The sequence below is a fragment of the Anastrepha ludens genome, chromosome 3 (genome assembly GCF_028408465.1).
Source record: "Anastrepha ludens isolate Willacy chromosome 3, idAnaLude1.1, whole genome shotgun sequence".
Taxonomy (NCBI): Eukaryota; Metazoa; Arthropoda; class Insecta; order Diptera; family Tephritidae; genus Anastrepha; species Anastrepha ludens.
In genome coordinates this window covers 110,333,637-110,348,545 of record NC_071499.1, presented here as the reverse complement: position 1 = coordinate 110,348,545, position 14,909 = coordinate 110,333,637, and the positions used below count along the sequence as shown (strand labels likewise).

Genomic DNA, 14,909 nt, shown 5'->3' with positions numbered 1-14,909 from the left:
GGTAAAACACCCACCCAGATTTTGATGACATTTTTCGAAAAATTTATGTTTTTTGAGACTGGCAGTAAAGTACGTGCCAGAAATCAATCAGCTGAATCAAGGTGTATTCCTGTTAGGTGTACGCAGTAGCTTTCCCCATGTATTTGTTAGTGTAATTTGAAAGAGACTTGTCAAAGTACAAACGAGAACATAAACACACACACACACAAACAAATGTAAGCGCCTTGATTTTGACAACTATGCTTTCAATTGAAAATGAGAAAAGTAAAAATCAGCTGTTCAACTAACTCGACCTGCAAGGCTGCCAGTATTCTCCCTTAAAAATCGCCAAAATCACCAAATTTTACTAGCATGTTACAGCTGCTAACTAGGATTGGAAATTATGGAACTATCGAGTTTATCGAAATATGCGTTGGTATTGCGATGCCTACTTTTCCCCACAGTCATTTTGTTATTGCAGAGCCCTAATTTGTGATTTTGAAAAAAATACTGGCAGCCCTGTCGACCTTCATGTCTATTGTTAAAAAGTAGTGATGAAACGAAAATAAAGAAAAGAAACTGGAAAGGGGGTTGAAGTGAAAAGAACGATGGATAAATTTATAGTGCGACGGAATAGAAATAACGAAGTGAGCGTGGAAGATGCGGTTAGACAAGGCGAGGTGGAACAACTGACAGAAATTCAGTATACTAACGCTGACGAGCGCGTTGATGTAGTAGATTGCAATCAAAATCAATACCAAGAAAGCAATAAAAACGATATTAAAAAACGTAAGTAAAAAATAGCTTTTTATACACATGTGCATGAAATACATTTATATTTGTATTCATGTTTTTTCAGATACTTCAAAAAGTCTAACCACACCCCCGCGTTTCAAACGCTATAAAGAACAATATCCATGGCTTATAATCAAAAATGATAAAGGATTTTGCACTGATTGTACTGATGCATGCGAACGGAAATTAGTCATCAATTTGCACACGCGTAAAGTCCAATCTAAGAAAGCCTGGGTTGACGACGGTTTTTCAAACTGGAAGCATGGAGCAGATCGACTAAAAATTCATTCAACAACTTGCCTACACCTCAATTGCGTCGAAGCATTATTGAACGTTGCAAAAACTAACGTGGTTCAGCAAATATCGACAGCCTATTTCAAGCAGATGATGGATAATCGTACAGCGTTATTAAAAATATTCAGCACATTGAAAGCACTGGCTATACAAGGTTTGCCTATAAGAGGAGACAACAATGATGAAAGATCGAACTTCATGACGTTCCTACAGGCCCGTGCAGAAGATGTCGTGGAACTGAAAGCTTGGCTCCAAAGAGATGGTCATAAATGGCTACACCACAGAAGTCAAAATGAAATCCTCGAACTAATGGCCACCACAGTTTCAATGGAAATTATAGAAGACATAAGAAACGCCGAATACTGCTCCATTTTATTGGATGAAACCTCGGATGTATCCCGAATCGAGCAAGTATCTGTTTGTCTGAGAATTGTTTCCGAAGATTTGACAGCAAAAGAACACTTTATTTCATTTTTTTCGACTTCGGACACAAAGGCCAAAACATTGTTCGATCTTGTCGAAGAAATCTTCCAAAAATACAACTTGCCATTGTCAAAAGTCAGGGGTCAGTGTTACGATGGAGCTTCCAATGTTTCTGGCAATATTTCGGGATTGCAGACGCGAATTCTTGAAAAAGAGTCTCGAGCATTGTATGTACACTGCAATGCTCATAATTTAAATCTCGTTGTCCAGGATGCGATTGAAAATATGTCATCAGCAAGAAAATGCATTGGAATATTAAGAGAAATTATAAACTTTGTTAGAGACTCTCCAAAACGAATTGCACAATTCAGAAATTTACAGATTCAAGCGGAAAACGAGGGAGAGGAAAACTTGCCTTCTCTTGCAGCCTATTGCCCGACCAGGTATTGATAAGGAATCGAAATTTCGTCTTTAAAATGTATACACTGAATAAAAAAAAATTGGTACACTAAAATTTTTTTGAATTTCGTTAGACATGGTGCTAAGATGGTATTTCTAAAATCTTGTAATTAAAAAATAGCCAATTATATAACAGGAAGAAAAAAAAGTTTGCACAAAGTTCAGGGGAATTTTTCAAAATTTGCTAAACGGCCATCAAAATGTTCACCTTTTTTGGCAGAATGTTTAGAATTAATTTTTTTTTTTGTATGGAAGAAATTAGGCAAAACCCTCGACGAAAAAAATTCTAAAAAATCAGGGAAATTTCGCTACTTCTAGCTTGCACATTATTACAGTCAAATTGACTGGCCTACAAAACTGCGTACTCAGAAAATTTCTAAAAATTCTGCCAAAAAAGGTGAAAATTTTGATGGCCGTTTAGCAAATTTTGAAAAATTCCCCTGAACTTTGTGCAAACTTTTTTTTCTTCCTGTTATATAATTGGCTATTTTTTAATTACAAGATTTTAGAAATACCATCTTAGCACCATGTCTAACGAAATTCAAAAAAATTTTAGTGTACCAATTTTTTTTTATTCAGTTTAAATCGGCGTGCCATACGAAAACTAACACTAGAAATTTTGTGTCTGAAGAAAACTAACACTTTCACTTTTTGTTTGAAGAAAATGTACTACCTAAAATTGTTTCGTTTTCGCCAGCACAAATTAAAAGTGTTAGTTTTCTTACATCATTTTGAAAGTGTAATTTTTCGTAGGCAATTTTAAAAGTGTTAGTTTTCGTATGGCACGTCGAAATATACATACATGTTTAAGATTTTTAGATTTTGTTATTTTAATGATACAGATGGGTTGTACGAATAAAATCTTTAAAAACTGTGAGGGACAATTATGCTCAACTGATGCAATTTTTCCATGATCGCAGTGTCGACAAGGAAATTAACAGTGCAATGTCAGCCAAGGCATCTGGATTCTACGATTACATGGAGTCTTTTGATTGTACGTTTTATTTGAACATGTTAATAGAAATGTTTGATCGCATCGAAATATTGAACAAAGACCTGCAAAAGACGAATCTTTCCGTCATCGAATCATACGAAAAAGTCGGAGCAGTGACTGACGTTTTAAACGCTTCTCGTGACTCCAAATTTGAAGAAATTTGGCAAAAAAGCGTCCAAGCAGCTGAGGATCTCGAAATTGACGAACCACGAATTCCGCGTCAACGAAAAATTCCGAAACGCCTCGATACAGGTACAACCACAAACGTTCAATTCAAGACTGCTAAAGATTTTTTCAGAAAGTCGTACATCGAAATTTATGATCAATTAATTTCGTCACTGAGAAGGCGATTTGAAAATGATTCCGCGCAATTTTTCAAATTGTTGGAAAGGTTTGCAATCGGTCAGGCCGCAGACATTGATGTCATTGTGAAATTTTATAAAGATGATTTTGACAAAGAACGTTTGCTTAGCGACAGAAACATGTTTATGGAACTTCTAAAAAGACAAAATGAGCAAGCTAATAACTTGAGAGAGGTTGTAGATTTTCTAAAAAAATATGAATGGGTTAGAGGGATTATTCCAGAATTCCAGCGATTTGTTCGCTTGCTCATCACGATTCCTGGCTCATCTTGTTCAAATGAACGAAGTTTTTCTGTTCTCCGTCGACTCAAATCATATTTAAGGTCTACAATGTCGCAGGATCGGCTTAATAACATTGCTATTTTACATGTGTATCGCGAGATTACAGACAAACTTGATTTAGAAAAGTTATTAAATCAGTTTATTTCACGAAAAGCAAAGCGCACCGCAATTTTTGCATTGCGCACCTGAGTTTCTATTAAAGTAGGTTGCTTATTTATACGTAGAGTTACGATATTTACCTTAATGATAATATTTTGTAACTTCAATAAGAAATGATAGTAAACAAATTTTTGAAAATTAAAAAAAATCTTTTTTCTTGCCGACATCGCCCCCCCTTCCTCCTTCACCCTAACCAACTACCCACCCAGGCTGAAAGTCTTCTGCCGGGCCTGGCGATGGGAATGATCCAAAAGCAAGGACATTGGGTCCCGTACGAGTTGAAGCTGCGCGACGTCGAACGGCGACTTTTTACGTGCGAATTGCTGATCGAGCGACAAAATCGGAAGGGTTTTTTGCATCGGGTGGTGACTGGCGACGAAAAATGGATCCACTACGATAACCCAAAACGCAAAAAATCATGGGGTTTGCCCGGCCACGCATCAACGTCGACGGCCAAGCAGAATATTCACGGCAAGAAAATCATGCTCTGCATTTGGTGGGATCAGGTCGGCGTCGTATATTTTGAGCTGCTCCAACCGGGCGAAACAATCACGGGGGATCGTTACCGACTGCAATTGATGCGTTTAAGCCGGGCATTGAAAGAAAAACGGCCGGAAACGGTAAAAAGGCACGACAAGGTTATTTTGCAACATGACAACGCTCGGCCGCATGTTGCTCAACCTGTCAAAAAATACCTTGGAACGCTTGGCTGGGAAGTGTTACCCCACCCGCCGTATAGTCCAGACATAGCTCCCTCCGATTATCATTTGTTCCGGCATATGAGTCTCGATTTGGCGGACCAGCGGTTCTCCTCGTACGAGGCTACCAAAATATGGGTTGAGTCATGGATAGCCAAGCAGCGGCCAGAATTTTGGAGAAACGGCATCCGGAAATTGCCCGAAAGATGGGCGAAAGTTGTAGCTAGCGATGGCCAATACTTCGAATAAAATATTTTGTACCGTTTTTTCACAATAAAGCCCCAAATCTTCGAAAAAAACCTTTAAAACTAATTCAACCTCCCAATATAAGAATCTAATCGAGAGCTGATATAAGATCGGTAATGAATATTAGACATTCTGTATGTACAGTGCCGCTCAACTGAATAGGTTTGATTTCTTTTTTAGACTTAGAACATAATATCTTCATAACGAGCACTCGGATTTAAACCAAATAAAATGTGTTAAGTAAAACGATCAATTATTTAAAAAATACAAGAGTTTTTTTTTTTTTGGTTTGGTTTTATATATTTTTTTATTATATTTTCAAAAACATAGCTGAAAATCCACATTATTTTTGGCTCAAGTGAATAGGTTTGACCAACAAAACTATAAAAAAAAATTATTCACAGTAATCTTTCATGGCAATTGGTAACTTAAATACCAAAATACACTATTTCTGCATTATTTAATATTTGGTATGACCACCCGTATTCTTAATTATTTCAAACATTCGAGTTGATAAGGAATCGTAATATTTTTCACTCAGTGAAATAGTTGACCAGGCATTTTTCATCGCTTCAACCAGGGTCGCCGAGTATTAAAATTGTCTTCCCCCTTCATACACTCTCCTGGATAAAAGTCCCCAAATGTTCTCGATAATATTTATGTCTGGGGAGTATGGCGGCCACTCGAGCAAGTTGACATTCTGGTCCTTAATCCACTGTTTTGTAACCCGGGCTGTATAGATGGGGGCGTTGTCTTGTTGGTACGTCCATTGAATAGGTCCAAAAATTTCGGAAAACTGGGGAAAAGCCTTTTGGAGCACAGTCTTGTAGACATTTGCATTCATCTTTGATGAAACAAACTGCAGCTCGCAAATTCCATAAAACGATATGGCTCCCCAAACCACTACGCCTCCTGTACAGGAGTGATGACGACTCAAAAAGCATTCCTCTTTTCGCATATCGTGAAAATAATAGTTGTAGCCATCCGGGCCGTCGAGATTGAACTTTTTTTCGTCGGAGAAGACCACAGCTTTCCACTCCTTGTTCCATGTCATGTGATCCCGCGTAAATCGAAGTCGCGCTTCCTTCCGTGCATAATTAAGAGGGTTATTTTTTATTTTTAATTTCTTTAAGTGTTTAGCACTCCGAATAACTTGTTTTACCGTTGCCAAACTAGCATTTACACCGCATACATCCCTGATTTTACTGGCAGCGAGGTGGGAATTCGAAGCAGTTCGAAGCAGTTCGAAGGATTAATTGCCTCTCTGATGCCGTTGTAGCATATTTTTTTCCTCCTTTCATTTTTTTCCCGTAATCGGCTTCATTACGAAGAAAATTGCTTACCACGTTTTGGCTTCTTTGCTATTTCATTATGTTTTAGGCCAGATTGAATATAGCCTTTAATTCGACCTTTTTCAAAATCGGTTAAAGATTTTCCGCGAACCCTATTAAAAAAAATGGTAGCAATTACTTTAAATTTAAATAGACCAAAGAAATTATATGTTTTCAATTACGCAGGCAATCAAAAAGTGAAGTCAAAGTTGTCAAATCTAATCAGATGAGCCAAAAATAGGCCACACATTTAGCGAATTTCACGATGAAAGCAAAATTCTGATTTACCATTGCATAGAACCCGTTACATTTTTTTGTCATAAATATTATGAGTAAGCAAATGAATGTTCAAAACAAAAAAGAAAGGAGGAAAAAATGCCATAGGAACAAAGAGAGAAGAAAAAATAAAAGAAATAATTTTCAAACCTATTCAGTTGAGCGGCACTGTATCTGTGGTACTCAAGATTAGCTACAGAAAATATTCTTTAGGTCATTGTGCACTTCAGTTCTGTAGTTATTTCAGGCCAACAGGAAATTTTAACCAGTAACTATCTTCTATCTGTTAAGAGCTAATTTATACTAAACAGAAATATTGTTCGCCTTTTTATGTGAAAAAACTTTTTTTTAAGCATTCGTGGTGGAAAGCGAGTGGAAGTGACTTGCATTAGATTTAACTTACAATTTAGGTATGCTCTGTATTCTTTGAGTCATAAAATGCAGATTTATGTGATATATACTATATAATTTGTTTCTTTGTTTAATTAGTTATAAGGAACTAATTTGCGCTTCAATGCTAATTTTCACAGAGTAATGCGCCCAATCACTGTCTTTAAAAACTTCAAAGAACAACTTTTGATGCTGCAACTTTTGCCTCGCCCTCTGGTGGCAATTAGCAACAGCCAACAAGAAAAAAGCGAATAAGTTGTCAACAAAGAAGTTATCATCATTAAAATTTTAAATAACTCCCACACACGCACACATTTTTAGTTATCAGTATTTCATAAACGAATTTGATCCGCTTTAAATTTCTTATGAAGCGAAAATGATTTTCTTAGAAAAATGGCCGAACCAAAGCTTTTCGACAGAAGTGAATTTCATTGTCACTTCTAGGTTTCCATTGCTCGACGCATTTCGTTAAAATTAGTATTTAAGTTGCTGGTAATTGTTTCATATTTTACGTTTTTTTTTTGCTGCTGGTACTGCAATAGGATACTCTTCAGTTAATTTCTGTTAACATAAATAAGGCGGCGTACAATGAGCGCAGACAAAGTAGCCAACTAACCCTAGCCATTGAGAGAGGGGAGTGGGAAATTAAAGCGTCGGAATGATGCTCATAGTTTGATGTTCAACAGGCTCAATAAACGAAACAAAAAACAAAAAAAGAAATCTAAACAAAACAAGAAGAAAAAACACAAAAGCAAAATGCTAAAGCGCGTATCGACTATAATCCGCGACATCAGCATCAATGTAATGGCTTAGTCGCAAATGCAAACGAGCTGACATAGTCTGGCATAGTTACATTTAGTGATGATAATCCCGAAGTTATGGGTTCCCGATATCAAAAATTTCGGGATCGATTGAGGTGAATAGCACGATAATTCATTTTTAGTTTTTTGAAAATTAAAACGTGGAAAAGAGTTGGTATAAAATCTTATTGAAAGATAAATCAGACACCCCTATTGGAAGTTTTGGTTGAAAAATAAATTTAAATTTAAAATAACAAAAGAGTACAGTTTTATGATGAAAAAAAAGAATGGCCTAGCATTTTAGGGGTTTTCATACCACCATTTAAATAATATTAAAAAAAATGGTTTGCTTGATAATAACAGAGTAGTGCAAATTCTGTTAAGCATAAACATTTGGTTTTTGCAAGTTTTTGTTTCTGATTTTTTTTATTATAATTTTTATTATACTTAATTTGAGTAATCATTTTCAAATAAAAAATTTTGTATTCTTATTTGAAAAATCTTCTTAAATCTAAATGCAATTAAATACAATTTAAAAAATGTAAAACTCTATGAAATAGTAGAAGTTCGTACAAGAAACTATTGTAAATTTTTGTTATTTGAAACTGTTTTATCTAAACTTCTCAACAAATTTTATTTACGTTCGAAACTTTATTTTAAGTTGCACGCACACATATTAAAGTCCTTCTCGCTTTATTAAAAAACAACACTAGTTTTCTTAAATTTTTACTAAATTTAAGAAAGCCATCGCCTGCGAAGAATTCCGAGATCCCGAAATTACATCAAAAATATCATCCGATACCAGCAACAACCGCCAACATTGGCATCCCTAGTTACATACATATAAATCCATCTATGACGAGCTAAGCTCACCGGCTGAGTGCAACAATTTTAAGCTGCTATTTTTCTACTTATTTTCAGCGTTAGTTTTATTGTTCTTTTCTCTTGTGCTTACCATTATTTCTATTTTATTGTTTTGTGTTGTATTTTTTTTCGTCTAATTTTCTATGCTTGTGACTTATAATCTCACAGTGTCAGCAGTTATTCAACACTTTTCCATTTAAATGAGCGCACAAACAAAAAGTAAGAATATCAAAAAAGAAACAAAAATAAGTAGTTTAAAGAAATAATAGGCAGCATAAAAATTAAGAAAAACTTTTTCAAATCTTCTCACGCTTTTGTGCTAAGCACCGTTCAAAATAGGATCCGCTCCTTGCTTGGCAGCAAAAAGCTGAAGAAAAATAATCTATTACAAGCAACGTGCAGCGCATTCAAGTGCGAAGTTGGCTCAGCAGCTCATCTTCATAGATCATTTAACTGGAAGACAGAGCGCAACCAAACACCGACGTTAGATGAACCAGCAGAAAATTTAAATGCTTAGTTAACCACAAACAAAAAAACAAAAAACAACAAAAACAAAATACAAAAAGAAAAGGAATTAAATTAGACAACAACAACAATGCTTGGTGAAATGCTTGTTAAGCTGACTGTTAAGTACAGTTTGTTCAATTTGATGCGCAGCAAATTGAAACCGATGCTTACAAAATGAAGTCCGCTTGATGTATTGTGGAAAATTTTAAACGCTTCAAAAATGTGGTGCATTTGAATTTCTCGGCCGGTTATTTGAAACTGAAATATTCTGAAATTTCTGTTTTTTTAAATTTGAGTGAGGACTTTATTAAGTCGGACTCTCATTAAACTATAAAAATAATTTTATGCATAGAATTCTAATTCTATAAATTTTAATAATTTTTTTATTAAAAAAAAATTTATTTTGGCTTTTCCAATTCAAGAAAAAAAGACAAATTAAGAGTCTACATTTTTTAATTTCTTAAAAATTTTAAATTACAAAAAATTTAATTCTGAAAACAGTAAAACAAATTCCAAATTAAAGTTTTTTTATTCTAAAAACTCATTTTATTTTAAACAATTTTTGACTCTCATATTAAAAAACCGAAACCTTTTCTGTTTACTTTCTAATTATTGGAAACTGAAATATTTTAAAATTTGGGTCTTAAATTATAAAAAATTATTCGCATAAAATAAAAAAAAATAAAGCTTGATATTTTTTCTATTTAAAAAAAATTATTTTATCTCTTCAAATTCAGGAAAAAAGAAATTAAAAGTTTATAAAAAATAAATGAAATTCCAAATTTAATTTTTTTTATTTTAAACATTTTCTGATTTTATTTTTAAAAATGTTTGATTCTCATTAACAAAAAAGAGAAATGTCGGATTGTTTTCACTTTAGCTTTTAGTAATTCAAACTGAAATCTATTCAAATTCGGTGCATGTTATCCACTGGGATGGTGGCCAGCTCTAGATAAATTGTACATTAAAAGAACCATGGTACACGTACAAGGATGGCCAGTCTTTGCATCTGCGGGGCCCTTAGGACCACACCCACAGATGCACTAAATATTATGCTTAATATTTTACCAATAAAGCAATTCGGTAAGCAAACAGCTGCCAAAGAAACTCTCAGACTAAGAGAAATCGGCCTACTCAGAACGAACCAAAGAGGACACTCTTCAATTTTAGAACAATTCCCCTGCATTCCCAGCACAACGGATTTCTGTAAGACCAAGGACATCAATTTTAATAAATCTTTTGTCACAGTATTTCCTTCCAAAGAGGAATGGGATAACGGGCTTATTGTTAAGAAAAATGACTTAAACATCTACACAGATGGCTCAAAACTGGACAACAAAGTAGGTGGAGGGGTCTACTTCGATAAACTCGGAGTATGCCAATCATTTCGCTTACCTGACCATTGCAGTGTATTTCAGGCGGAAGTCACTGCCATAAAAGAGGGACTTACAGAAATAAAAACGAGAGTATTATCCACATATGAAGTCTTCATTTACTCGGACAGTCAAGCGGCAATAAAAGCGCTTGAATCAAAAACGCACTCGTCAAAAACAGTTCTAGAATGTTTTAAACTACTAAATGACGTATCTACATAAGTGCTACAAGATGCACCTTATCTGGGTGCCAGGCCACAGGAAAATTGCAGGAAACTGCAAGGCGGATGAGCTTGCACGAACCGGTACAACGCTCGATCTCGAACCGGATAAGGCGCTGATACCCATGCCCATAGCCACTTGTAAATTACTTATAGACAGGGAAACCATCAAAAAGGTAAATACAAGCTGGCAAAACCTCACAACATGCGAACTAAGCAGACAGATATGGCCGAACTGGAACAGCGGTCGATCGAAGATCTTGCTAAGATTTAACAGAGAAACTATTGTATAAGAAAAATGATAGGTGTATTAACTGGTCATTGTTTAATAGACAGCCACGCTAGAAGGTTAGGACTCCGTACTTCGATTTCTGTAGAAGCTGGCTTAATACAGAAGAAGAGGAAACAGTCAGACACCTTTTATGTGAGTGTGAAAGCCTAGCTATGAGAAGGCTGCGCACTCTTGATACAGCATTTCCAACCGATGTAGCGGACATAGCCGGGATGGTTTGAAAAGCAACACGTAGAGTAAGGATAAGCTCCAGTGGTATCACAATGTACCTGCGAAAGGTCTAAGTGTGTCTTATGACAACCACTCTACCTACCTATCCACTAGGACTTTCATAAAATTATACAAAAAATCGATTTTACATACTTTTTTTATCAAAAAAAAAAAAACAATGCAAAAAGGAAAAAATAATCAAGTCTTTATAAACAATAAATCAAAATCCAAATTGAACTTATTTTAATTTTAAAAAATTTTTTGCTTTTATTTTAAAAAATGCCGATTCTCAAATTTTAAAAACAGAAACTTTGGATTTGTTTCTTTTCACTTTCTTTTAATTGAAACTGAAATATTTTAATATTCATGCAATTATACAAAAAACTCGATTTTTAATAAACTTTTTTTTCAGTATTAAATTTTTTTTATTATTTTTTTTTTATTGCAATACTTTTTTGTTTATATCATATTTTAAGAAATTTTTAATTCTCGAACTTTAAAAAACAGAAATTTCGAAATTTTTTTGTATACCTTCTAATAATTGAATAATATTTTAAAATTTTGGGTATTTTATCTACTGGTACTTGCATTAAATAAATTAATTAAATTATAAAAAATTCAAATTCGAAATAAAATAAGTGAAGTTTGTATTTTTTTTTAACTTTAAACAAATTAATTTTGGCTTTTTAAATTCAAGAAAGAAACAATAAAGAATCTGAAGTTAAAATTTTTGTAGATTTAATTTTTAAAATATTTAAATTTAAATTTTTTTATTTATTGTAGAATTTCTTTGTTATTTTAAACACTTTTGTTTGATAATGTTTGACTCTCTGATATAAGAAAAGCGATACTTTTTCGTTTTAAATTCTGTTAATTGAAACCGAAATAGCTTAAAATTCAATGCATTTTATCTACTGTGGGTTGCATTAAGTTATAAAAAAAATTCAAATTCGAAATGAAAATGAAAAATAAAGTTTACAATTTTCTTTTTAATTTATAAGCAAATTAAGTTCGGCTTTTCATATCCAATAGAGACAAAATAACGAATCAACGGTTTCAATTTTTGTAGATTTCAACTTTTTAAAATATTTAAATTAAAATTTTTATTATTTAGAATTTTTTTTATTTTAATTTTCAAAAATATTTGATTCTCTAATCTAAGAAAATCGAAATTTCGGAATTTTTTCCTTTTAATTTCTGATAATTGAAACCGAAATACCTCAAAATTCGGTGCATTTGATCTACTGTGAGTTGCATGATATTACAAAAACATTCAAATTCGAAATTAAAATAAAAAAATAAAGTTTAAAAAAATTTTAAATTGCAATAAAAAAATTTGTATTCTGAAAACAATAGAACAAATTCCAAATTAAAAAATTTTTTTTTTTGGTATTTCAAAAAATTTTGCATTCATTTAAAAAAAAATTGATTCTCAATTTAAACCAAAACAGAAACTTGATTTCTATCATTTTTGCTTATATATGAAATTATCTAGGTTATATTTAAAAAAATCAGCTAATTAGCTGACGTAACCGTGGTCATGCCATTACGAAAAAACTGAGATTGTGGTTGAATTCTGAAGGAAACTTCTGCCGAAATATACTCGCTCAATTTCGTGTTTCACCGTAGATAAAGACCAAACCTGATAATCTATCATCTTTAAGTTACGCAGCACTTCCAAAGAGAGCTCGCCAATGTGCATATTTACTCAGTTAGAAGGGGTCGCAAGCGGAAGAACTTTGAGAAGTTCTGCTCTAAAGCCAGACTACGGACAGAGATCCCTACACGAAATACTCAACATTTCTCCATCACTCCTCCCACATATCTCTTTTAGCACACACCTTACGTCACTCGCTTTAAGCTAATAAACTCAAGCTTGCGCCAAATGCGAAACCGTGAATCTTTAGATATAGCAAATTCCTATTTCAGGCTTAGCTGAACTAAATACGCCTTCGCACTACAGTGTCACGTCAGTTAGTTCAAATGTGATATCTATGAATACCTCATTTTTCACAATGTAAACAAAAGCACGACAAGCAATGTAAAACTTACTTAAATTTCCAACTAAAAAAGAAAAAATCTACAGCATCAGCATTATTTTCGAATAAAGTAGCTACAGTTTCGATGAGAGTTTGTTGCACCGATATCTACGAGTACAGTCCTAGCCAACGTTGGCAACAATAAGGTTAATAGAAAGGCTTTGTGCAGCTTAGGCACCGCCACTGTGCTGTTGATGGTGTAGAGTTTATGCGCTGGTGAGTTGTCGGTTAGTTGGCTGTTGTTATCAACACTTCAACTGTCAGTTTGTGAGCAGCGAGCATTTAATGCCGAATTGCGTTGCACTCGAGTAGCATTAAATGATCGGAAATTATACAATGCGAGATGATGATGATGATGATGATGATGAAGATGATGAGGGCGTGGGCGAGTAGCGAAAGACAAAGGCGGGCAGGGGCGGCTTGTAAGAGAAACAATGCATGTAGCTGCATATGGCAGACAGGCAGGCAGCTCAAAATTAGCATTAAACCGGGGCTCAAATACGCTTTACACACCGACCACCTTGTACACACATATACACATACTAGTACATTTGCGTCGCTGCCACTGGCCTCATACTGTTGCAGACACAAATTAATGGCAAATGAGCCGTCATAATTATGACAGGCCAAAGCATTGCAGGCTGCAAACGATTTGAAACAGAATTTCAACTCTTTATGGTTTGGGGTTTTTGTTAATATTCTTGCTATTGTTGTTGTTATAACATTCTGGAATTCAATTCCAAGCTGATGTGCACACATCCATAATGTTTTCTCTTTGCCACATTTCGACTGTTAGGCGCTCCAATTACAATGCGACCGCCACCGTAGTAGTGTAGCAGGGGAACTCAAGTGCTGCTGCTGCTGCTGCTGACACAAATTAACTGGAATGAAAGCAATTCCTGTGGTATGCAGCAGCAAACATAACAACAAAAAAATCAAGAAAATGGGATTATGATGCCAAAAACACAAAAACAAAATAGCCATATAATCAACTGTAGCCATCCAGTGGCAAGCAAGCAAATTGAAGCGTTAAAGAAAAAGCTCTTGAAGGAAATTAGTGCGCCCGAGTAACTGCTTTGATTGTCATTTTCAAGTAGTGTAAGCACAATTTTCTTGGTGTTGCTACAATTTTCCAGCTATCTGCTACTACTAATTTCGCTTTGATTGTGCGACCAATACCCGCCGGACAGTTTCAGCGCAAGTTCTGGCATTGGTTACATTAGGGTGGCTCACGGAAAAATGATGTGATTTTTGCAATTTATTTTTGAATTTATTATATTTTAAGGCTTCTGCCAAAATATTTCGGAAAAATATTAAGATTTACATGAATTGGGGCGATTTGAAAATACCTCCAAGAATCGAAATTTTGTGGATAAAATTAGTTAAAAAAAATTTCCCAAAAAATGATAATAGCAGAATTTAAGCTTAAAAGATCTGCAAAAAAATCTTTGAACATTTTATCAACAAAAAAAAAGGTGAAATTTTTAGAGGCGCTTTCAAATCGGCCTAACTGAACGTTCCGATTATAGTCCGTAACCGGAATGACCCAGATTTATGCACGGCCAAGGACTGTCACTTCAGCAGCATTCCCCGTATATGTATGGGAAATATTTATGCTGCTACAAGAACAAGAACAAATCTGAATATTTCTCCGAAATACGTTGGCGGAGGTTTGAAAATAAAATAAATTTTTAATTACGATATAAAACAGTACCAAGTGTTTTATTTTTATTTTTTGGTTTTTTCTCTTTTTTTCAAAATACTTTGGCGAAGGTCTTAAAATATAATAAATTTTTTATTGCAATGGAAAAACAGTACCAACGTTCCTTTTGCATATAAAGTGATACACCCTAATGCACATATTTATACGAAAAAAACAGAAATCCAGCGCACTCTGAGCAGAGTCCATCCAAAA

The 14,909-nt window shown here is 34.3% G+C and overlaps 1 protein-coding gene across 1 annotated transcript; it reads left to right on the top strand.

The window, feature by feature from the left end:
* The first annotated feature begins 1,214 nt into the window (after positions 1-1,214).
* LOC128858774 (zinc finger MYM-type protein 1-like) lies at positions 1,215-1,942 on the top strand. Its single transcript, XM_054095276.1, has one exon. It carries the CDS (start codon positions 1,267-1,269, stop codon positions 1,939-1,941), a length of 675 nt encoding a protein of 224 aa, XP_053951251.1. The 5' UTR covers positions 1,215-1,266; the 3' UTR covers position 1,942.
* The last annotated feature ends 12,967 nt before the right edge of the window (positions 1,943-14,909 follow it).

Excerpts from the sequence above, each read along its gene's own strand:
- LOC128858774 (XM_054095276.1), top strand. The coding sequence starts at position 1,267 with ATGACGTTCCTACAGGCCCGTGCAGAAGATGTCGTGGAACTGAAAGCT.